This window comes from Scomber japonicus, chromosome 16 (genome assembly GCF_027409825.1).
Source record: "Scomber japonicus isolate fScoJap1 chromosome 16, fScoJap1.pri, whole genome shotgun sequence".
In the NCBI taxonomy this organism is placed as follows: Eukaryota; Metazoa; Chordata; class Actinopteri; order Scombriformes; family Scombridae; genus Scomber; species Scomber japonicus.
The window spans coordinates 11,000,881-11,025,955 of NC_070593.1; the positions used below are offsets into that span (position 1 = coordinate 11,000,881).

The 25,075-nt window shown below is 40.6% G+C and overlaps 3 protein-coding genes across 3 annotated transcripts; 2 read left to right on the top strand and 1 right to left on the bottom strand.

The window, feature by feature from the left end:
* Window positions 1-229: 229 nt before the first annotated feature.
* On the top strand, window positions 230-5,933 carry nceh1a (neutral cholesterol ester hydrolase 1a). Its single transcript, XM_053335061.1, has 5 exons — window positions 230-461; window positions 3,076-3,331; window positions 3,580-3,649; window positions 3,754-3,925; window positions 4,028-5,933. Exons 1-5 carry the CDS (start codon window positions 321-323, stop codon window positions 4,649-4,651), a joined length of 1,263 nt encoding a protein of 420 aa, XP_053191036.1. The 5' UTR covers window positions 230-320; the 3' UTR covers window positions 4,652-5,933.
* A 4,626-nt stretch (window positions 5,934-10,559) lies between these two features.
* Window positions 10,560-16,218, top strand: LOC128374842 (tumor necrosis factor ligand superfamily member 10-like). The gene is made up of 6 exons (XM_053335063.1): window positions 10,560-10,799; window positions 11,878-12,021; window positions 12,712-12,757; window positions 12,871-12,987; window positions 14,411-14,664; window positions 15,533-16,218. The coding sequence occupies exons 1-6, from the start codon at window positions 10,686-10,688 to the stop codon at window positions 15,740-15,742; spliced, it is 885 nt and encodes a 294-aa protein (XP_053191038.1). The 5' UTR covers window positions 10,560-10,685; the 3' UTR covers window positions 15,743-16,218.
* A 1,025-nt stretch (window positions 16,219-17,243) lies between these two features.
* Window positions 17,244-23,915, bottom strand: msl2a (MSL complex subunit 2a). The gene is made up of 3 exons (XM_053335057.1): window positions 22,924-23,915; window positions 20,000-21,414; window positions 17,244-19,194 (listed from the first exon to the last, which is right to left on the bottom strand). The coding sequence occupies exons 1-3, from the start codon at window positions 23,063-23,065 to the stop codon at window positions 18,901-18,903; spliced, it is 1,851 nt and encodes a 616-aa protein (XP_053191032.1). The 5' UTR covers window positions 23,066-23,915; the 3' UTR covers window positions 17,244-18,900.
* Window positions 23,916-25,075: the final 1,160 nt, after the last annotated feature.

The following is a 25,075-nucleotide window of genomic DNA, read 5'->3' on the forward strand; positions in this document are numbered from 1 at the left end:
CAGTAGTTTATTCTTGGGGTCCCCAGAGACCCCAGTTCTATGTTAAATATGTTGGAAAGATGAGGTTAAAATCAAACAATTGAATAATCAAATAATTAACTTTTCCATATGACAGGTTTTATTCTGGAGATTTTTGAACGGAAGTTATTAATGCTTATCGGTCGAATAAAGTAATTTTCTAGTGTGCTAACTCTGGAGCCTGTTTGGCCCTCCCAGTCCCACTCAGTGACAAATCAGAGTGTCATTGCTGCAGTTTCTGGAACCTCGACTGTCTGTCTGTCAGCTGATCTGTCAGAGACTCAGAAGCTGTCAGAGACAAGATGAGGCTACTGCCGGTTGTCGTTACAGTGTCACTAACAGTGGCCATTGCGTATTATGTTTACATCCCGCTGCCCGATGGCATCCAGGAGCCGTGGAAGTTGATGCTGCTGGATGCTGGATTCCGTACAACGCTGCACCTGGTAAGACCTGGTTTCAGTGGGGGGGTTCAGTGCGGTGCGTGATTTCCTAAAGCACAGACAGATGTGCGTGGGATGCTTTGCAGCAGGTGTGCAGCTGCAGCTGCAGCTGTGTTGATCCATGCTGCTTAAATCTTTTTATGCATCTGTTCATTATTTGATCTTTGATATTATTTATGGCCGTTATGTTTTCTCAGATACAATAGCTTTTTTTTTGCAATCATTGTGTGTTTAAATACCTGCTGATAGTGGCATTGATAGCAGTCACACCTCTGAACATACACATTAACACACCCAGTGCACATTTGGACTTTGACCCTACCTACATAAGCCATGTGTTGAATTGTGTAAACCCTAAAATGCCCAAATTGTACATTCCTGCGCCTTAATCGATTTTGCCCAGTAGGGTAGTTATTGCATCATCAATCTTACAATGTGTATTTATTTGTAGATTCAATTTAGATCAGATTATATGACCTGCTTATCTGAAGTACCTCATGTCTGGAAATACCTTAACATCATGCACAGATATGGATTTAAGTGATATGTAGTTCACAGTGCTTCTCTTTACATGATACAACGATGTCTTTTCATTCTTGATTAGGACTCATTAGTGATGGCAGGATGAAATGTACAAATGTTGTGAAAGAGCTTCTGTCATGATCTGGAAATGGTCACACTGTGACTGCAGAAGTCATGGAGTGCTTTTTATTCTGGGCCTGTGTGAGGAGAACAAACTTCACCTTCACCTTTGTTCTACATTTTGAACATGGCACTGTGGGGCAAACACAACAGCAGTGGTTTCAGTTACTTATTAATTGTGTAATGGTGTCATGGTGATAGCAGTGGGAATGGTGTCTTCACGGGTCTTTGCAAAACATCTTAGGTCTTAGCAAATGGGTCTTAGCAAATAGTAATAGTGCCTTCACAGGTCTTAGCAAAAAATCAATCAGACAGCTGCAGCTAATCCAGAATGCTGCTGCCAGAGTCCTCACTAACACCAAGAGAATAGAGCACATTACCCTTAAATTACTGCCCTGGCTTCCTGTGTGTCAAAGGATAGATTTTAAAATTCTATTACTTGTCTACAGAGCACTAAATGGTCTCAGGCTCAAATACTTTTCTGATTTACTTATGTACATTATGAAGCATCCAGAACCCTCGGGTCATCTGGGACAGGTTTACTAAGTGCTTCATGGATCAAAACCAAACCATGGGAAGCTGCTCTTAGTTTCTATGCTCCCTGCATGTGGAACAAGCTTCCTGAATACCTGATGTTATACCTGAGGGTAATCAGTGCTTAAAATATAATGGTTTACTGCAGCTTTCCAACAAATTAAATATGCAACTTCTTAACTACTTGTTTTTGCCTTTTGTTTTTATTGTGTTGTAGAAACAATATCTATACCGTGTCTAGCTCATGCCGAAGATGACAATTCACAGCCTTGAGACTTATGGAAAAGGATTTGTTTATTCTGAACAGAAGAAAAAAAGACTGACTCTCACACACCCAAGTGAATATTATATCTTAAGATAAGCAGAGCTACATAAGTCACAACACACAGCAGTGTCTCCTGTTATTTTCCACAACCCCAGCTTGCTCGTCACATCATTCTCCCTTATCATACATACTCTGCTCCCAAAACTTGTCATTGATCTCCTGCATTCTCACACCACATTCCTGCTCTTTAGTTCAATCTCTGCACATACACTCTGCCTTTAACTCGTTCACAGAAAATGACCTTTGCTAATTGACATCTGCAATACCATATTTACTTTTAATGTCTTTTAAATGCAATCTCAATGTCTTCTAAATGTCTTAGTTTCATATGTTTCTATCTCATTGCAAAGCACTTTGAATATAGTGTTATATAAATAAACTTGCCTTATTGCTACACTGGTGTAGGGAGGTTTCTGATTAATGTGTTACTTATGTAGGGGAGTATAATACTGTCACTCTGTTAATGTATCTTAGTTTAACAAAAGACCATTTCAATTGTTTATAAAGGTGGTGATTCAGTCTGCCACCATTCTTTAGATATTTTATTTAACTGCATTCATAACATTTAAAAGTGTTCATATCATTAGTGTGATGTAAAGGAAGATGCTTAAAGGTTTTCAATTGCACTGAAATGCTTTTTGCAGCTGACATTATGTGCGAGAAGTATATTTTTGAGTCCAACTTCATTCTCCACCAGAGTGTAAAATTGTCTTTTGTTCACGAAAAGGAAGCACAGGTGTAGGAAATAGAAATAGATAGAATAGAAAAAGAATAAATAGAATAGAAAAAGTTGGATCGACTTAAGGAAATAAAACTATTTTAAAGAGCTTTTGTTTTAAAGGCCATTGTGTCTTGGTTTAGTATCTGGCTGTTTTTTTAACCCTGCCGTGCCAAGCAGCTGTGTCCTCTGACCTTAGCTTAACCTTAGTGTTGGGACAGTCTGAAATGTTTCTGGGGAGAAGGGCAGACACACTCAGCAAGATATGGTGTAGGAGGACAGAGGTAACTGGGTGAGACTGTGCTTCTGTGTCATAAGTCCCTGCCAATACATAAATGTGTTCTCTCTTTCACTCTTTGCCTAAATAAGTCCTGTGTCTTATTCACCTCTGTCCTCAGGCTACTCTGAAAGATTGGCTGGGCTGTGACCATTATATCACGTCAATCAGACAATCCACAGAGGGCTTCGAGGGTGTCATGAAGGGGTTTTTCAGCTCTGAGTCTAGCGGAGGGGTTATGCCCGGAGTGAAAGTAAGCGACATAACTTTTGCTGGCGTCCCAGTGCGTGTTTACGAGCCTCCGGCTGGAGGAGAGGGCCATCTGAGAAGAGGGGTGATGTTCTTCCATGGAGGGGGCTGGGCCCTCGGCAGTACCAGTGAGTACAGGTGTCATAGCAGATTTAAGAAGATACACTAGATGTCAGAAAAAAGTGAAGTAAATGATCAATTTGCTGTTATTTTTGCCTTTACACTTGTTTTCAGTTGGCAAAAGCTCGGTTCTGTGAGCTTTTGTCTCTTAAAAGTACAAAAATACAACATTAACATATAAGACTTCTACAATCTTTATATTTTGGTAATTTAACTTTTTCACTCTCCTTTATTTTTCACTCTCTCTCTTCCTCAGAGAAAGGGACATATGATACCATCAACCGGATGGTGTCAGACGAGCTCAACACAGTTGTCGTCTCTGTTGAGTAAGTGGGTCACAGCTTGCAACAGTCTCTCTCTGTCTCAACAAGTTAACAAGAGATTATGTCAAACACTCCAAAGATTTCTAAACATCAGTTGCGACCCGTAGGTACCGTCTGTATCCTGAGGTGCACTTTCCAGAGCCGTATTTAGACTGCCTCGCTGCTGCCAAGCACTTCCTATCACCAGAGGTTCTGGCCAGGTATGCCATCGACCCAGAGCGCGTGGCCGTGTCAGGTGACAGCGCAGGAGGAAACCTGGCTGCAGCAGTTGCTCAGGAGGTACACACATAAGCCAGGGATGTAACAATGTGAATATATTAAATGTACTGCAAAGCAAGAGATAAAGATAAAAAGACTTCATGTGTGTCTTTGCTTTCCCAGATTTCCATCGATGAAAGTATGAGTGTGAAATTCAGCGTCCAGGCTTTGATCTATCCAGTGCTCCAGGCTCTGGACTTCAACACGCCTTCCTATTTGCAGAACCAAAACATACCCATCCTCCACCGGCCCCTCATGGTCCAGTTTTGGCTGCAATACCTTGCTGCTGACCTCTCCCTGCAGTCCCAGTTTCTGGTGAACAACCACAGCTCCTTACACCAGTCGGCCATCACCCCAGAGCTGAGGGCACGGTTAGATTGGTCTGTCCTCCTGCTCCCGAAATACAAGAAGAACAACAACAAGCCTCTCATCGTGGAAAAGGGGTCACGGGGGTTCGTGAAGGAGGTGCCGGGGCTGCTGGATGTGCGGGCGGCGCCACTGCTGGCAGAGTCAGAGGTTTTGGCTAAAGGCCCGCGGGCGTACATCCTGACGTGCGAGTATGACGTATTGAGGGATGATGGTCTGATGTATGCACGACGCTTACAGGACGCAGGTGTGACAGTCACCAGCGATCACTATGAGAACGGGTTCCACGGGTGTTTCAGCTTTATACAGTGGCCACTGGAATTTGACGTGGGGAAGCGGGCACTCAGGAGTTACATCAACTGGCTGCAGAACAACTTGTAGGAATGTCTGTGTGTGTGTGTGTGTGTGTGTTTGTGTGTGTGTGTGTGTGTGAATGTGTGTGTGTGTGTGTGTGCCTCTGATACAAATGCACTATCTCTTGCTTTGTGAATCATCGACTTGCTAAGGGCTTGTACATCTGCTCTGTACATAAACATATAAGATCTAAGCTCAGGGCTCTCATGTTCCTGTAGATACATCAATTCCTAATGGAAACGTGTGAAGTTTACATGATTATTAGAAGTATCTCTACATTTTATTAGCAGTTATATTTCTGCTGGCAGTGGAGGGAGAAGGGCAAATACTGTATGTTAACATTAACATAGCTATCACTGTGATCCGCTTACAAAAATACTTGACGCAAGTTTAACATTGCTTGCTTTGGGAGGCATCACATCTACCGATTCCTCTCCACACCACAAACACACAAGTATACTGTATGTCACAAGGATTGTAATTGGTTTTATACGTAACTTTTAGAATAAAAGTATTCTAAGTTATAAACTTATGAACTCATTAAATAGTTTGCAGCACAATTATTTATAGACTCAACTAGTCATGTTTTTTCCAGAACACCCCACAAATAAACAACGCCTTACCAGTGTCAAAGTATTTAATTTACTTAACTTAAAACTTAAGTAAATCAAATTAAGTAAAATTAGTTGCGATGCAGTGGAGGCAATTTCAGCAGTTTTAAGAATGTAAAATATTTCATTACTCTTGTAAGGAAGAACAGTGTTTGTGCTACTTTTTTCTTTTGGGTACTCAGGCTAGATGTGTGCTTGTGTGTTTGTAATAAATGATGTAATGGATGCCATAGATTTAATCTGAGGAGCGCCAATCAAGCAATCAAAGCTATTTTTTGTGTAAAAAAACAGTCAAAATATTAAATATTATAAATATTATACCAAAAAAAGAAGAAATCACGGCATACTGCTACGTTGAGATACAAACAAACTGATTCCTGTTCTTGTAGACAGTATTTAACTTTTTTTGTGTTTCACGAGTCATTCAGTTGTAGTGAAACATGTTTTCCGTCACAAATGATGCTGCCACCTGACAATTAGTAACAAAGTACAATATTTCCTTAAGGTTCGTTCCATTTATTATTCCCATTGTTGGTACATTTAATATAAATGATTATGCCCTTTTTTCAGATGTCTACATATATATAGAAAGTGTAATTAATCATCTGCAGAGGATCAAATGATTTCGCCTTCAGTTCTTTTTGAACTGTGTCTCTGTGCTGCCACATGTTGTGATTTATAAAGGAACAAATGAAGGATGTGAATAAAAGAAAACATGATGTCAAACTCTTAAAGCACAGTTTGTTTTTATTAGCTGCTAAATAAAAAGGAGGTCCACCCACAGATACTTTTAGGGTTGTACATCATCAGCCTATTCAAGAGATTCAAGAGCTCACATGCAGAGCAACACAGTGGGTGGCAACATTGCAGGCAGTGAAATTTGTCCTCTGTGTGCTCAGGTTCAAATAAGAGTATATAATAAAATGAGAACATTTTTTTCTTTTTCTTTTTTTGTTAACAGGATAAGAGAAAGATAAGAGAGAGAGTATACAGATACTCCAGATACATAAAGTATACAGATATGTGGTCTATGGTCTTTGTCATGCACTAAATCTCATTTTGTAATTTTTAAAATTGATTTCAGTTTCCAGCAGCAATGTGAATCATTAGTGAGCTTCCTGCTGATGCCTTGCGACAACTGTCATAATAAAAGTGTGAAACTGGAGATTTTGTGACTGAAATGACACTCATTTCATATTGTATGTCCAATATTCTTAATCACATTTATGAAAAAATATATATGAATGTATCAGAAAGACATGAATAACAGAGAGGTTTGCAGCTGCTGTGTAAATCATTTATGCTACGTTGCTACTACTATAAAATGTATAGACCCCCTGAAGGCTCTCATGTGACCTGCACCAGCTTTAAGTAATTTTCAAGATCAAACATGCTTTTGTGAGAGATAGAATTCATTTCTGGGTCAAGAAACTCCAGTACTACCAGTTATCAATGCAACACTCCCCTCTAGTGGTATAAAATAAGCACTCAACTTCTTTAATCTCAATCTAACACACGCTTGCAAATCATGTAATGCAATATTTGTAAAGACCATGTGTTCTTTCTTAATACCTAAAGCTGATTTTAAACTCAAGTCTTAACCCCATGACTGTATGCCTAACCGTGATCCTGACCACATCTTAATTCTAACCCTAATTTCACTTTAAAGTGGAATTAAGATGAGTTCACAAATGGAAAAAAGGCCAAAATGCTAGAAAGAAATGATGGTTTGTCAGATAAAGGTTAACATGTGTATATTGCATCATACTATTTCAGTGCTCCCGCATTCAGATACAGTAGTTTCCTATCAGGGAAACACCCTTCCACTGACACTCAGGCTTAAGTCATTGGCAACTGTCTGCATGCATTGTACTGCCGTAGCACCAGTCTTTGTTTTATAAGTGGGACAATGAGCAGCTGTAGTGCTCAGCCGGGAATTTAGGGAGATTCCATGACTTTACCAGGAGGAACGTTGGGAGGAGAAGCCTCAGGGGAGTGGAGAAGGGGGGAGTGCATGGAGCGGGATCTGTCCTTTAAATCCATTACATGTCTTCTGGGTATCATTCAAGCTCTGTGCTTCAGGGGAAACGTCTTTCATTTCCAGAGAAGCAGCAGCTCTCTTTGCTTTCCTGTTTCCAATTGTTTTTCTAACTGATTTCAGGTTTGGGGTTTGGAAAATACTTTGTCTTGAGTCACTGTGTCTAATAGTTTCACAAGTCTTTCTTACAAAGAGACAAAAGTTTTCAATGATCTCTGTGTTAAACAAAGGATTCAAAGGGATGTTGTGACGTTTAGGGAAATGTGATTATTGGATTTCTTGCTGAGAGTTAGAAGATGAATAGCTCTGTTACTTCCATATGAACCCAGAGCCATCAACCAGTTAGCTTAGCTTAGCATAAAGACTGGAGACAGGGGGAAACAGCTAGCTTGGCTCTATCCAAATGTTTTAAAAAAAAATCCACTTACCACTAGGTTGTGGAGCAGAATTTGAACTAACCCTAATTCTAACCCTAAAAATCACAAATAGTTTTTTGGGGTTTTTTACAATTATTTATTTTGTACAAATATTCTAAAATTATTTGGTCAACTTGTCAAGTAACAGCGCACAGGCTCATAGCTTAGTGAGGTCTGTCTCCATCTCTCTCCTCTGCTCCACTGTCTGTCTTCGTGTCATGGATGTACAAATAGCTGCAGGTCTGAGCGTTTGGCAGAGCTGAGCTTTGGCTGAGTGATTGGCACAGTAATCCATGGCCTGGGAAATCAGGGTTTGAGAGCCAATATGGGAAACCTACCTTTCAAAATGGTTTATTGAAGAAGACTTATTTTAACACTATAATATCCAAAAATTAGAAGTGTAATAAAAAAACAAGAAGTGGATTGTTACGTTTTTTTCCACTTTTTCTACTACAACTTGCAGTTTCTCCCTGTTTTCAGTCTTATTCATTCTTATATGTTATCAATCTATCCATCGTTTTTTACATCCCGTTAACTGTAATTTCACTACCTGGTTTATTCTGTACACACAACATCTGTTGCCCATCTGCCAGTCCTGGAGGATGCAGATCCTCTTCCTGAGGAATCTTCACATTTTTCTCTATTAAGGGTTTTTTTCCCCCAGAATTTTTCAACTGAATTGAGGGTTTAAGGACATAAGTCAGAAACCACTTTACTGTCGATGTATGCAATACAATGACATTTTGTGTGGCAACCCTCAGAAAAGAGCAGACGAATAGAGCATATTCTATTGTTGTACAATAGCTCTCAAGGGCAAATTGGTGATTTGTAATATTGGGCTACAGAAATAAAAATGTACTTGACTTTAAACAACAAAGCTTAGAAGTGTATTTCCTATCTATTCAGGCAAGCTTTGAAGCACCAGATGATTTGCTGCATGTGGACTGCCCAGCAGAGGTCAAAGGTCACCGGTGTGAGTGGAAAGAGGCAGAAAAAAATGTTCAAGCATTCTTTTAGATTAGCTGTCACTGCATTTCCACACACACACACACACACACACACACACACGCACACACACATTTCCACAAACACTCTCTGTTTGCCATGGGACTGTAGACAGGCATGTCTCTCAGGGTGTTATCTTCCCTGCCCGAGGCCAGACAGTCTTCAGATATCACTCACCTTCTCCCCTCCTTCTTCTCTGACAAGCCTGGGAATTGACTCACTCAAGGTAACACAGGAACTAACCACTTATCACTTTCTCTTCCGCATGTTTGAATTTTAATCAGTGAAGGAAACAAATAAAATACAAATTTTCCTTTGCTATTGTGCAAAACATTTACACTCCCAACTTCATTTTCAGATTTATTCAGCTCTACTTCCGTACTGTGAAATGTAAACTGCATGGGCATAACTGTGTGAACATTATCGCTACATGTGTGCCAGTGTGAATGTGTTATACATGAAGGTCCTGAGCTGTGAACGCCTTCAGCTCCCCTCTCTCTTCCTCACGCTGACAATGGAGCGATGGTTAGAGGTGAAGGAATGAAAGCACAGGAACAACTCAAGGTTAAGTTCTGCAGATTTAATAACTCCCCTGTGACAATACTACTCAGGGCTACACCGAAGCCCTAACAATGGCAGGTCATTTTGGCACTAATCGACTAGCTTTCACTCAGATCACCGCACAATAGCAGGAAAGAGAAGGAAAAAGAGACCCTTTCTTCATATTACTTTCAAGTGCTGATAATCTGTTATCATCATTGCGCTGATATCCAAACTGTCATGCAATGATGCTGCCTTCATGTGCTCCACTCAATTAGATTTTGACAACTCATCGCACATTCAAATTCTTTTGGTCTTAACCTCTTGGGAGGTACTTTGATCTGCAATCTAAGAATCAAGAGGAGAAAATGCACTTCAGGTGTTTGACTTACAGTAAAGTATTAGACAGTGTAGTTAATTAAATGAATCTGCAGCTGCTATCCATTAAGCACCAAGAGAAGAATTTTTAACTCTGTACAACAATTTTCAACAGAATTAAGTAACAGATAAAACACCAAATATGTTAACGAACAGCATATCCCTTTGCCACTGATTGTTTCCAGCCAGTGCCTCCATGTTCTCTCTAAAAACCTTCATCTAACAAGCAAATAAAGTGGAAGTCGTTAAAAACAATTTGTAATGCATTGAAGTGCTTTTGGCCAGACATAAAAACTAAATGAACCCTGTAAGAAATTATGGCTTATGTTTGAACACTGATGACTCAAGTGCCATGAAGCAACGGTGAGCTACAACAGGGAGTAAACAATTTCAAATAAAAGGATTTTTGCATCTACATCTGCTGTACATAATAACACCACCCTACTTAAAAAGAAGTTATAAAACAAATGTTGTGCTTCTGATGCAAAGACTCTGCTTGCTCAAAACACACTAATGACTGTTTCAGTGTTCTTTTTGTTTTTCTTTGAGTTTTGTATATTTATATTCCATATTTCCATTTAAACTCTGTTATGTCCATTGGACCATTTTGGTAATTAGTGTTTTCACTTGGGATAACGTATGACTACCATAGCTTATCATGTCCTTATTAAAGTTTCACAAAATGCATCACATCTTAGTGATATCTAATATCATCTAATGTCATATCTCTGCAGCCTAAGTGCTCAACACAACTTCTTTATTAATATTGGTCACTTGCTTTGGACGCTCAACTCGTAGTTTCCACATTTCCGACCGCATTTGAAGGCGGCCTAAAGTTGCATGTGCAGCAAAGAGTGACATCTTGAGGCTGTTGTAACCCTCCATACTGTGCTCCACCTACCTGCAAACTGTTGCTCTCTCTCTCTCTCTCTCTCTCTCTCTCTCTCTCTCTCTCTCTTCTACTCCTCAGCAGAAATGCAGCAGAGCTTGATCTGACTTGTCCCGCCTGCAGCTGGAAGTGCCTTCTTGCTCTCCGGGATTTTGTTTTTGGGTGCTTTTTCACACACTGCGATATGGCCATTTCTATTTCTCTCCAGGGTTTGGGGCTCATCATACTCGCAGCAGTCCTCCTCCAGACTATCGCGGTTGCCGTCAGTTTTATGTACTTCAACAAAGTCCTGAATACGGTGAGATAAATGTTTGTTTTGCCTTTAATCTAACAGATCTTACAGATAGTGGGTGCATCAAATGAACTGGGGAAAGAGGAACTTTGACTCATATTGTCATATTAACTTTACTTATAGTTACAGCACAGAGCTTTAATAATGATCCACCATTAATTTTTAGAGGGATACCACACCAGTGACACAATTTTAAGAGCCTCAATATGATTATAGGCATGGGACATCAGATAGTACTGTCCTGAACTGACAATTTACAACCATAGATAATATGAAGGCCTATTAATAATCAAACCTTCTGGCACAATTCACACAAAAGCATGTGTCTATTGCATGCAACTATGGGAACAGTGAAGATGGATCTAGTAAAGCCACATATCAGTTAAAATATGTAATGAAAAAGACAAACTTGAACTGCTATATAATCTATATTTCTACTGATTATCATTTCTGGAGAAATATTCTTTTAAATGCTAAATATATATCATGAGATGTGATGTGAAAGTCCCACTTCACCATGCAGGAATTTTCTCCCCCTCACTGGACAATGAGAGAGGTGAAAGTTGGCAAAGTAGATAACAGAAAACAATCGGAGGAAATGAGACTAGTTAGGAGACATGGAGTTGTGACACCCAAAAGCAACATATTTCAGACTTGAGCAGCTATTATGACAAGCAGGGAAAGTTGCTAAAACTCCTTAATAATGTTGACAGAGCTGGTCCTGACATCTGATTGGCTGATAGTCTCAATTGAATGTCCAGCTACACACCTGTGACCACCATCCACCTCTACTATTGTATTTTAGCTTGCAATAATCAAGAGACTATATTTTTTCAATGAGGAATGTTTGATTTGGTTTTCATTAAAATGATGTTACACACATTACAATATGCTTTACATTGAGTATTGCACACTGCTGCTCCACTGCTGTACTAATATCATTCAAGAGCTTGGCCTACTGTTTCATACGGAGTGTATGTGTTGATTGATCCATCGCTTACTCGAGAAAATAGTTATCAGATTAAATAAATAATGAAAATAATTGTTAGTTTCAGTCGTTTTTTAACTTCTTTGATATTGACAGATGCAGGAGAGCTTCTCTAGGAGCAGCGTGTCCTGTCTGATGAACGCAAATATGCGCTTTGGGTATGAAGATTCATCAGCTGAGGACAAGAAGAGCGACCCCTGCTGGCAAGTCGCTCAGCAGCTGCACTACCACATTGAGAAGGTTTTTGATTTATTTTGTTTTTTAATCTAACATCAGTTTGTGTTTCCTAATAGGCTTTTTTTCACAACATAATAGGAAAACCACAGGTGTAGTAAGTCATGTGACAGTGAGTCAGTGTTCACATTAACAGGACCCTGAAATTGAAGCAGCTAAATAGAATTCAGCCATCATTCATTTTATTATTTACTCCTGTAACATGCCAAAATATCTTCTGTATTATAAGGCCTATTGCAAAATGCTATGTTAGAGAAAATCAAACTGGTCTGATATTTTTGGGGGAGGGGTTTGTTTATAAGCCGCTGCCAATTTTTTACAGCACTAGTCATTTTTTCCTACAGTGTTGCTGCATTTTTTCCAGAAAAATGCACTTATACCTTTTATTTATTTTTACATTACATACAGTCACTCAGAAGCCACCAGGGAAAAACTGTGCATCTTGGCCCATTATTCTCCATCAGCTCTAAATAACACTGACTCACGCAAAGGGGAATAGTGCAATTACAGGTCAACGGATGACATATTGATAGTCCCAGAGTGAGGATAAGATGATTCCCCAGTGACCTATAAATGTTGTTAATTTAGATTTAAAGATGTTATAACTCCCTAAAAGGCACAAAAAATGAAGTGGAGAGGATACATTATCTCTTTTCTGTCTCTCTCTCTCTCTCTCTCTGGCTGTTTTTCTTTCAGGCCATGGCAGACAGATTCCAGAAGGAGATATCCACTGCTATGAGAAGTAAGAACAAAGCCCACATTGACTATCAATTACTACTAATTGGTATAAGTATGACTTTTCCCACTAAAAATGTCTTATTTGTGTTTCTTATCCATCTGCCTACATTGCCGCAGATAAGCTGACAGGAGTGTTGCCTATCCTGAACCCTGGGGTCCGAGGGGTCCCTCTTCCCAAAGTTGCAGCCCATGTGACCGGTGTCATCTCCTCCACAGATCCTCCAACAGCGGAGGGTGAGGGTGATATTTTTATGTGGTGCAGAAGTAAATGTGGATGCCAGATACACAGCAAGGTGTTTTTCTAAGCATAATTGAGAGCCGTGAAAAAATGTTACTCTCCTGACACCTAACCACAACACTCATCGACCCTGTAAGCAGCCACCTTTCCAGGGCCAGAGGTGAGGAATGTGCTTCGAGGCTTCCCAGGCTGCTCTTAGATTCAGTAATGTCTTCATACCTACCTGTCTGTCAGGACCTGCAGATGTGCAGCTGCTTTACTCTTCTCACTACCTGGAGTGTCCCACAGTTATCTTTTTGTGCCTGTCAATGTCTCAATTATTCTTGTACAGCAAATAAGCAGATACAGGAGTATGGCAGTCCATACATAGTATAGTGCTCATGAATTATTTTTTAAAGATTGTATTAATAGAATAGTTATTTGACAGTTGAGAGTATAGAGAAGCAGGAGAAAAGGGGGAAGAGACGGGCATTGTAAGTGGAAGACATCCCAGCTATAATGTATTCATGATAGACAATACATCAATCAGGACACTCCAAGGTCTAGTTTTCATCTATTTTACTTCAAAATCTGTTCCATCACCACATTTAGGGACATATACATCTGTAATAGGTAGGAAAAGGCATCTCAATACATTAAGAATACAAGTATCAAGCAAGTTTGCTCAATCATTATATGTCATTAATTTTTGATGTGTTCATTTTGCCATATAAAAGTTTCCAACCGGCCAATTCAAGCTGTTTTGTTTTGAATTTCTAATTTTGGTGAGGCAGCTGGTAGGCAGCTGGCAGCTGGTTTTTGTCACTAAATTCTTCAAATAAGTTTTTTGTTTGTAGAAAAATGAGATTAAAGTTTGTACCGTCTACTGTATGTTGATGAATGGGCTAAACTATTTATCCCAGTATCCTTGGGTTGGCTTTGTGAGGAATTGTGGGGTCACTGTGTCTTTTTTGATACTAACACTGGGGGCGCCAAAGTCAATAAAATTCTCACTCCACACACATACTGTAATAACTTTAAGGATTTTGGTGTCCACAAGGAATGTATTTCAAAATATCATAAATCTGGAAGGTTGATCCCGTGTTTCCACACACATAGACACCCCTCTGAATGGCTGGATCTCATCTACTGGTGCTTTTTAACATGTGGTTGTTTTCACTCAACTTAAAAAAACATGGTAGAAATTAAAAATACAGATTTTTTCTCAGCACCAGCACATATTGGAAAGGAACTTGTTGTTCTGTGAGCACATCTGTAAGCATTATTTACAGACCGTACATTTCTTTAACATTTGTTTCTTATTTGACAAGCAGTTTAAACACATTTCAAGTGATTTATATTACATCACAGTGAACAGGCTCCACTGTCTGTGTTTGTGCTTGTCCATGTGCATACATGTGTGCCTGTGTGCCGTTTCAGGCTCTCGGAGCAGCAGGGGCTACCTGGGGGAGCGCATCAGAGCGTGGGAAGGCCAGAGAGGTCTGTCCTTCTTACAAAATATGGAGCTAAAGGGAGGAGAGCTGCTGGTTCCCAGAGCAGGCCTCTACTACATCTATGCACAGACCTACTTCAGACTATCTTCCACTGGGGAGACAGAGGTGGAGGCAAAAGGGGAAGCGGGGGACCCAAAGGAGGAAGAAGGAGCACAGCTTCTCCAGTATATCTACAAAAAGGTTAGTCTTTGTGTATCCTATTAAAGGACAATACAGAAGTATAATGTGCATGAGAGAAACAATCCATCACAGTGAACATTTGTGTATTTGGTTATGGTTTTATGCTTATCACAAGTTCACACACAGTTGTGTATAAATTTAATAGTGCACACAACTACATACTATTAACTACTGTTAATTTAATAGTAGTTCCTGCAGTATATGCACAAGTAAAAGAAAGGATACAAGAGGAAACAACTTGTGTTATTTGTTTGAATGTTTTGTAGCTGTAAGCTCCTCCATTCCACTTGTGCATTGCATTGTGGAACAATAGTGTCCATCAAAGGCACACTCATTTGTCAAGTATATTTAGTATGCAAACATTTTTAAGTATACTTAACTTTGTCACTTTTCCAGTGTCAACTGTTCCAGCTTGTTAATGGAAACAAACACTCAAATCTCATGTCCTTGAGTGTACCAATACGAAATGAAGATATTCATTTCAGATTGTATCAGATAAATATAATCTTAAAAGCATAATGTTATATGCTAATATAATGTGCACAGGGCTAAATAAACCCTTTATTTCTCCAGAGTGAAAATGTAGTTGTGTGGACCTACTGACCCTCCTGTCTTCACAGCTGTTGTGCATTGTGTACATCTGACATAGTAATTCTAAAGTCAGTGGTGACTTTATTAAGCACAGATTTATATAGTAATATGCCCCATGTAAGTGTTTATGAACTAAAATTATGAAGGCATTGCAACTAGATTTTAAGTCAGGGCTCCTGCAAGATGATTATTATAACATGCACTCCAGTTTTGGTAATGCAGGATAAATCTTCTGTTCATGCAAGTTTTGATGTTGTTTTTGTGGTGTGGTCCACAGATGAGTTCGTACACAGTTCCCATCCTGCTGATGAAATCGTCCCGGAGCGCCTGCTGGCCTCGAGGTCAGGAGCCCGGCCTCTTCTCTCTGCATCAAGCTGGTACTGCGTTTCTACAACCTGCCGACCGCCTCTTCATCACTGTTAGCAATGCCAGTACCATGGAGATGGACGGGAGAGCCAGCTACTTCGGGGCCTTCCTGGTGGGCTAAAGGGTAGAGAACCTTGCATAGAGATGTCCTGGACTGGGCTGATTTTTGAAAAAGACATCAACAGAGGAAAACCCAAATGTCAGGGGTTTGCTTGATGATATGAGCGTCTGTCTGAGGGTACAGGACAGCAGAAGAATGGACTGTGAGGAGTGCAAAGGAACTTCTTCAGGGCCATGATGCTGCGGGCTTATGATCAAACTGAGCCGCAGTGGCAGACTCTCAGTCACCCAAAATGGCATGGGGGAAAGAGCCATTTGGTGTGCGTTTACTCCAGCAGTGACAAAAATAATTGGTCACAGTTAAACCTGACACAGGATATTAATTCTGTTTTTAAAGCTGGCAAACAGAATTCAGAGTAAGATGAAGAAAACATGGATCAAGCGGTGCATTCAGTGCAGTACAGTACAATAGATACAGATTAAATGTTGTGCTCTCGTGTGAATGACTTCTATTGAGCGCCAGAGTTGTTTTGCCTGCAGGTCAAACAGTCAACAGTTGATTTGCCATTCTCAGGAAATGACAGTGCTGTTGGACACATGACACTTGACTGCTCCTTTATGAAAAAAATATGTATTAAAAATACCACAAGACAAGATTGAAGTTGTAATTATGGATGAAGCTTCTTGTATGTTTACAGTACGTGTGGTTAAACTTCGTGATACAGATCTTTGGTGTCCTGTAGCCTAAAAGAGATGCAGTGATCTAGTATAAATGTGAGTTTTCTGTTTTCTGAATCATTTATACTGATATTTATGACATTAAATTAGTTAATACAGGGCACATTTCTTACAATTTCCAGGCCCTGTTTTTGAACCAATTTTGGTTGGACTTCAGTATAATGCACATTTATTATTATTAGTCACATTTTTCAGGGCTAAACAATATTTGCACCTTAAATTTTAAAAGTTTGCTCTCATCGATCTGCAAGGCAGTGGTTCTCATTTCACCACAAGTACTTCTCAGTGGCAGTTCTGGAGATTTCAATCATTTCACCATGATCCTCCTCAGCAGTTGGAGTGAACCCAGTTGCCCAGTGGTGAGATTGTTTTAGTCAACTGCTGTTTCCAAGGTCAAAAATGAACTTTCAAACTCAAATTTTAAGCCAATGTGGTTGAAAACGCTCATAAAATATATATTTCTGTGCCAACTCCATCTGAAGTGGAAGTTTTTGCGATATGATTGAAAGCTCCAGAAGTACTGAGTTGACTTTGTGGTGAGGTTCTACTATTTGTACCATTTTCCAGATATTTCCTAGCCTGAACAGAGGAGGGAAGGGGGGTGGGGGTGTAAATTACAACTACAAATCTCCATCCATTGCTTTGTGAAGTATCTGTGTGCACATTTGTGGTAAATGCCAAATAAATTAAAACATTGATATTTTAATGCAAACTTGAGTCAGGTTCCCCTTCTACACAAAAAAAAGACACAAAACTGAAAAAGTAAAAAACTATCATTTAATTCATGTATTACATGTTTCCATATTATGGCAGTGAATGTTTCAGCAATAATAAGAGTCACTCCTCAAAACAAGAGTTTTTACACTTAAAAAAACAATACCAAAAACTAATCAGGGTTCAAGTAATGCCCAAAAGAAATACATTTTGAAACACACGCAGGAAGATAGATCATACTTGCTGATCATAAGTAATCCACCTGCTACTTCCTGGCCTGTGAGTGGAGAACCAAGGTGTTTGGTCAGCCTGAGTCCTCTCGCTCTCTCTTCTTCTTTTTTTTTTTTTTGGTCACCATGACTGGACTGACAAATATGTTGTAGTTACAGCTGAGACAGTAAACACAAAACACAGACAAATACACAGCCTCTTGAGTTATAGGAGGGCTTCAAGGTGCTTTAACCAAAACACAAATGTAAAAAAAACAAAAAGCAAACAAAAAGAAACAGACAGTGGTACCAAATCTGAATACTTGGTATCAAAAATAGTCTCTGAGTTGGTCTCTAATCAGTCGGGACACTGCAACTTGAGAGGGGGGGGGAAATGCACACTGACAACCTATGGCTTCAGTTTATCTACACACACACAGAGTCATGTACAACCCCATAATCAAAACGTAACGGTGTAATATTTGAGAAGACAAGTCAGTTATAGTCTATAAATGGCAATACTGTAAACAACAGCGTGTGTGCACGAGAGCTGGGAGGCTCCTTGTTGGTTGCTCCTATTGCTATGGTAACCGAGAATGGTTTCAGTTGTAATTTGGCCAATCAATCAAACTTAAGTGCTTACAACCCACCCATCCGCCTCCCCGCTGACACTACAACAAATCTCAGCGAGCGGGCACGCACACACACATACACACACTCCCTCACTCACACACAACACTTACATTGAAACCGTGGATCCAGCCAAGTGCTTTGACATTATGTTTGCTGCCTGTACAATGCCTGCATCAGTCAAGTTCATTAAGACAAATTCATTTAAACAGCCGACAGTACTTCGATTGAGCGAGTCGAGATTAGAAAAAGGCATACAGTCTTGTGTGAGACGGGAACTTCTCCACAGATTATTAGTCACGAGATTCATTCACAATTAAAGGTGTGAGAACATACAGGGGTTAAGGATTAGTAAGGGTCGTCCTGATACCAATTATGCATTTCTAAAAAAACATATATGGAGTAATACTCAAAATATGGAAAATGCTCTAACAAGTGACTGCGATATGTTTTTTGTCATTATGCACCAAATATAGTCCAGAAATCACACATACATACATACATACATACATACATACATACACTTGAATCTATAATTGTGTGCACACACTATTAAACACAAAAACCTGGTATGGGTTCCTATTGCCTCTTACAGTATGACTGTGGTCTATGAACAAAAAGCACCTCTGATATACAGAACAGCCTTGGAACCGAGTATAAGTGTTTTAACTACAGACAGGCAACGACACACACTGGCACACAGGCACAATACAGGAGGCTTTGGCACACCCATGCTAGTCTTACTACTCAGCATTTTCCAACATAGAAGAAGAGCAGATTACAGGACAGGACAGACCCATAGCTGCCTTTTTGAATGCCTCCCCCCCTCTACTCTGGAGGGAAGGTGTAGGTTTGTCTGACAGACACAATGATCGGCCGTCACATTCAATCAGCACCGAGCTGTCTTGTTTTTAGGAGTTGCAGCCTCTCATCCGATCAGAAGCTCCTCGTAGTTGGGCTCTTGCGGAGGGCTGGGCGACAGGAAGGCTGTGGTAACAGGGGTTCCCGTCGCTGTGGCGACGTTAAGGAGAGTGTTCGTGCGGATGCTGGTGGTCGCCGGGTTGCGGAGCGCAGCGGCCGCCGTGATGCTGGTGAGGTTGATGCCGAGTGTGAGCCGCGTCTGCTCCAAGGCTTTCTCTGGCACGGCAAAGGCCTCTAGCTTCTTCTCACCGTTGGCCATGTAGGAGTTCTGGCAACCTCGGCAGATACAATCCAAGCACGCCTGAAAAAGATGGCACAGAACGGACGAGGAACATGAGTGTATTAGTCATATAAAGCCTGTAAAATTACCTCTGATTGCACAAGAAGTAACTTAATGTTTGTGAAGATGCTTGTTCTTAAAAATAGGGTAGGGGGATTACATGAGAACTTGTAAATACTGTGACACAGACAGTTTCTAGACACCATGAAAGCCATAAAAGCAGGAATTTTTGTTTATGGATTCAGGTGGTCTATCACTGCCTCTTCAAGATTTACTAATTCCATTGCTTACCTCTCAAACTGTTAAATGCTAAATGTACGACTGCAACGCTTAGATGATCTACAGAAAATTAATTGCCAACTATTTGGATAATCGATTAATCTTAAAACTTTTAAAAACTTTAAAAAATTGAATTAACACTGATTCCAGCCTCTCAAATGTGAATATTTTGATGGTAAACTGAATATCTTTGGATTGTGGATGCTGGTGGGGACAAAAGAAGACATTAGAGGACATCACCTTGGGCTTTGGGAAACAGTGATGGACACTGTTTACAATTTTTTAACCAAACTACCGGTAATCAATAATCATCAGATTATTTGATAATGAAAATCAGTAGTTGCAGCCCGAGTTAAAACAACCGTGACAATACAGAAATCATAACAGAGAGCCATTACACCTCTTTGGCACTGATGAAACAAACTTTTACATGCTGTTAGAAACATGTGAAGATTATCTCATAGTCAGTACTTTTCTGCATTTATGATTATGGGGAAAATAAAAGCTGAATCCAAAAATATAATTTGTGCAACGGTCATGCTCTCACCTTGCGGTTTGAGTAACAGGGACATCGTTGCCCCCTACAGGTCAGCACTGAGGGATTCTGGGTGGCCCTGCCACACTTGCAGCCTTTCTTCTCCACCGGCTTCTTATATGGAGGTCTGACAGGCGCCGGGGGCACCAGGCAGCCTGTCATCAACCGCTGGTCTTTGCTCCGGTCTTTGTTCTTGGAGCCTCCACTGCTGCGGGCCTTGGCGTGAGGCTTCTTAGGGCCCGGATCGGCGTGCTTCCTGGCACCTTTACTGTGGTTCGGTGCAGGGCGACTGGGCTTGGGAGGTGCCCCGTTGGGAAGGGATGAGTATGTGTGTGCTGGTACAGTTAAGGAGGGTGCGGGCGGTTGAGTGTGCAGTTTGTTAGAGGGGTTTGGAGTGTGTAAATGAGAGGAGGAGGAGCCCTGCAGGATGGAGGCAATAGGAAGAGGTTTCACCTTCTCCCTGTCACTCTCTGAACGAGATCGCTTGCGATTAAGGCGGACTGGCACGGGCTTGGAGGCTGGAGGAGGATCCAACGAAGAAGTGTGTATGTGAGCATTGAGGCCAGCCACTGTGTTAGTTCTGTCTGTTTGCATCTGTGTGTAGTTGTGAGTCGTGTCCAGCTGTATGTACATTTGAGTGTGTCCTCTGTCTGTGGTGATGTGTGTGTGAGTGTGCGTCCTTTCTGGGTGTGTATGAGGAGAATCTCTGGTGGGCTGAAGGGGATTCAAAGTGTGGAATACATCATCCATACTAAGGAGCAACACCTCCCCCTCCTCCAGCTCCCTGCTGCTAGATTCCCCGTCCCTGAGTGAGCACACAGTGCCTGGAGTTGGGGCTAAAGGTCCAGTGGTCAGACTCAGCTCCAAACCACCACAACCAGTATCGGACACAGAGAGGCCTGCCTGTGGCTGCTCCTCTACCAGCTCACATACTTCCAGCTCTGGAGAAGAGGGATCAAGGTCCTCCAGCACATCGCCGTTGCATTCCTGCGGTCCATTGGAACAGGGAGGATCAGAGGAGGAGCTCTGTGGTACAGCTGAGAGCTCTGCAGGAACAGGTGGTGCCTCTGTGGGGGTCAGGGACTCTGGGTCAGAGGGATTCACATCTTCTTGTGCTAGACCTGGATCCTCTGTCTCTATCTCCTCTTCATGTGACATAAGCACCTCCTCTAGCAATGCCATAACCTCTGGAGACCCTCCTACACGGCTGCTGATTGACTGCAGCAAAGGTGAATGAGTGACATATAGACAGAGTTTCCTGTAGCACTGCACCAGCAAGGAGAGCTGCCTGTTCTCCTGGAAGCATGAATAGTCCTTACATCTGCGGCACGATGTCCTTATCTGCATCCTCTGGCCTTTACAACCCAGGCAGACGTAATGCTGACACTCTGGATGTGTTGGGGAGATGGGATTCTGGAGAAGTTTACCTGCAATAAAAACAAGACGCAGCTGTTAATCCACTTTGCAACCAGAAGCAACGGGTAGGACTCATTAACATCTTCCAGCTTGTGCAAGGCTGTAATTACCATCAATGCTGCAGCTAACAATCATTTTCATTATGGATTAATCTGAGGATTATTAAAAACTACAATTAAAAACTGCCAATCACAATTTCCCAGAACCCAGGCTCTTGTTGTATCTGGTTCACGATGATATAAAAGAGAAAACCAGTAAATCCTCCTTTTGGAAAACTTGAGTGACACGTTTTTTTCTTCATTATTAATGAATCGCTTATTAAAACAGTCGCTGATTAATTCTGCATCAATCATCTAATTATTTAAACTCTATATACCAACTAATGCATTTCAAGCACAGCTGAGAAAATCAATATATTTTACATCCACATCACAATTTGTGACAGTGACATCATCTAAGACTAATGGAAATACATCATACAATATATTAACCTTTCTGTTGTCCTCAAGTCAAATTTGACTAGTTTTAAAAATGTTTTTATATCATAAATATGGATTTATTTTGAAAAAAATAAATGGATGTTTTCATACTACATTCATTGAATTGGGTGATAATTTGTACTTTATGCTATATTATAAACAGTCAAACCAGACTGGGGTCAATTTTAACCCAGGAGGACAACAGGTGTGATTCAGTGCTGCCATTCAAATATTTGAAATGGTTTGCAAAGCAGTGTCCCGGCTAAACTTTGTTACACAAGTGTGTGATAATCCATCAACATATTTTCCTCCAATCTTAAATTTAGATCAAATATTCATAATTTTTAACTTTTTTAAAACTCAAAAGTGAGGTATAGTTTCATTTAAATGAGACAATTTCAAAAAATAAGTTGAAATTAAGTTGGCTAAAAAGGTCTAACAGAGTGATGATTTATACTTATTAACAATCCAAATTAACCCAGGAGGACAAAAGCTGCTGGCGTGAAGACAACAGGCAGGTTAAATCATGTTCACATGACTGATTTTCCTGCCTTACATCACCCAATCCACAGCTCTCATTAATTAATCACAGCATGAAGGCGCAAATACCCACAACAAAAAAACCCCAAACATAACTGCGTGATAGGCTGAAGTCAGACTTATTGCGATATATCAATCGGTGAATTGTGCCCAGCTCTGAATGCAAGCTGTGCCAGTGTTGATAGTCCTCTGGCTGAGCTGAGTGAGTAAATAAACCATGAATAGGAAACACATGGCTCATGGCAGCAGGCAAAACAACAGAGGAGTCATCTGTCTTAACAAGAGGACAGATGACTGGGGCTCAGCCTCGGTTGCTAAGGGAGACCACGGCGGAGAGCACGACAAACCGCACACCCACACACACTTCACTCAGCATGAATAGTTAAGGTTATGAAACACTCAAAGTTAAATCCATACCGAAACCGATGAGGTGGCACAAGACAATCAAGACAATAAGGGATGAGTGTAAAAGTATTAAAAAACGGGTTTCGTGATGCTTACCACAGACGAGGCATGCAAGCGACTGCCGAAAGAAAGGTAGTAGTGTGTACATGTCTGCGAAGGTGTGGGGCTGCCGCGGATCACACTGCAGCACAGCCCGGCTGGCAGACACGTACAAGGTGGTTGCATTAACAGGGTTCATAGCGGTGTGTGCTCCGCAGCCTGCAGCCTCGGGAAGCACGGCCCGGGAGGGGGGAAGAAAAAAAATCCAAACTCCCGCTGTGACGGAGCTACAGCTAGCCAAATCTCAGGGTGGATTGAAGAAATATAAACTGCCCCCGGTGGGGAAAACAATCAGTCACCAAGACTGTGTCAGTGCAGACATATGAATTAGTAATAATCACAATAATAGACAGCCACCATGGTGAAGCGGTTATCACTAAACGCGCACAACGCTAGCTCGACAGGTGGCTAGCTAAAGTTAGCATCAGGGGTTTGTAGTAGTTCCTATTCAACAAACAGATATTTCGGGTTACGATTTAAGTTTATGTTAATACGGGTCACTTCGAGTGTTATTTATAATTACCCACATTATCACTAACGCTGCCCCAACCGCTAACATTGCAGTCAAATGATCACACGATCCATAATCAAAAGGTTAGCATTGTGTAGCTAGCGTTAGTTTCCAGACATCAGCCAAAGGCTCTACACGAGAGATGGTCGGTGTTGGCCATAGGACCCACTCAGTATCCAACGCCGTCTTGCTCGTCGATGCCCCAGCTGAGTGATGGAGCAGATAGTAAGATCATAAATCTGTTTAGTTAGCAATAAGCTAACTAAACTCAGGCGCGCACTTGATGTAAACAAAGCTAACCAGCTAGCTTTAGCATTAGCTAGCCAAAATTAGCTATCGAAAATTCAACCGTAACCCCTCCGTTATACCGCACACGAAGTAGGGAAACGCAAACCGTAAATTGAAATCCTGCAATTTTGATGCGATTCACTATAATACTTGGCGAGCGACGACCGAAACATAGCTAACTAGTCTTTTTTTTTTTTTTTTTTTTTTTACAAATGCATCAATCAGTCGATTTTCCACTTTTCCTCGCATCAACCCCTCTCGACCAGTCAGGATAATCACGCGAGACTTCACCTAGTTACCCTGGTTACCGTAGTGTACCACAGGCGCCTTCATTGTGTCCTCAGATCCTTTAAAAAAGTACCAACAAAATAATGTAAAGAAAAATCATTACAAGTAAAAGCATACTGCAATAAAACTACGTAGGCCTAAGTATTAGCAGCAAAATATACTTGGAAGTTTAGAGTAAAAGTAATGGTTTGGCAGTGTTGGGGAGTAATTAGTTACATGTAATGCATTGCGTAATTACAAATTAAATATGACTGTATTGAGAAAAAAATGTAGTTGAATTATAGTTACTTATGATAATGTTGATGATAACAAAGGTCAAACCTTTAAGATTTGCCTCAGAAGAAGATTATTTTCTCTTTTTTAAAATATTTAACACGTTACATTTATTGCTGTTTTTAATTATTTCAAAACAATATATTTTCATATTTTGTATAAAATCGTGACGTAGGCTTATTTGTAACACACTGGTCTTAATTGTTGTCACAGTACCAATTAAGCCCATGCCAGACTTTTGACTCTTTTCATAAAATATGTTTATTTTTTTATTCCAATATCTACATCATCTAATGAATACATTTTCAAATGAGAGCTAAATCTTGCTTAAGTGTATTAGGGTTAGGGTGTCATGCATTCTTTCATCCTTTTCAGTTTCTACAAATCAAGGCTTCCTTCCTACTACTAAAAACTAAAACTAAGACTAAAATTAAATAAAAACTGAACTGAAACTAGTAAATTCCTCAAAATAAAAATAAAACTACTCAATCACTTGTTAAAAAAAACTTTAATAATCCTGAATTGAGCCCCTCATCTGTGATGAAAATCTACCTGACAGGCCAAACTCAGGGTTTAAATATCTGGTAGTGGTATCATAGACTGTATATGACATTCAGATTATAACACCACAGGAAAACCGGAAAACCTGACCCCTGTAGGCCCCGCCCATCCGCCTTTATCCACGAATCCCTTAATTCTTATTGGCTGTGAGAGCTCGCCCCCCGTTCACTATTGGCTGAAATCTCTGCCTCTCACTCCCCGCCTGCTGCTGTCACCCGAGCACTAGCG

What these genes read in the sequence shown, in the direction of transcription:
- nceh1a (XM_053335061.1), top strand. Translation starts at nt 321, where the DNA reads ATGAGGCTACTGCCGGTTGTCGTTACAGTGTCACTAACAGTGGCCATT. An exon ending in ACAGTTGTCGTCTCTGTTGA is followed by an intron (nt 3,650 to 3,753) that starts GTAAGTGGGTCA and finishes TGCGACCCGTAG; the next exon opens with GTACCGTCTGTATCCTGAGG. An exon ending in CTGCAGCAGTTGCTCAGGAG is followed by an intron (nt 3,926 to 4,027) that starts GTACACACATAA and finishes TTGCTTTCCCAG; the next exon opens with ATTTCCATCGATGAAAGTAT.
- LOC128374842 (XM_053335063.1), top strand. Translation starts at nt 10,686, where the DNA reads ATGGCCATTTCTATTTCTCTCCAGGGTTTGGGGCTCATCATACTCGCA. An exon ending in GATATCCACTGCTATGAGAA is followed by an intron (nt 12,758 to 12,870) that starts GTAAGAACAAAG and finishes ACATTGCCGCAG; the next exon opens with ATAAGCTGACAGGAGTGTTG. An exon ending in TCCAGTATATCTACAAAAAG is followed by an intron (nt 14,665 to 15,532) that starts GTTAGTCTTTGT and finishes TGTGGTCCACAG; the next exon opens with ATGAGTTCGTACACAGTTCC.
- msl2a (XM_053335057.1), bottom strand. Translation starts at nt 23,065, where the DNA reads ATGAACCCTGTTAATGCAACCACCTTGTACGTGTCTGCCAGCCGGGCT. An exon ending in GCTTGCATGCCTCGTCTGTG is followed by an intron (nt 21,415 to 22,923) that starts GTAAGCATCACG and finishes TTTTTATTGCAG; the next exon opens with GTAAACTTCTCCAGAATCCC. An exon ending in CCTGTTACTCAAACCGCAAG is followed by an intron (nt 19,195 to 19,999) that starts GTGAGAGCATGA and finishes CATCTTTTTCAG; the next exon opens with GCGTGCTTGGATTGTATCTG.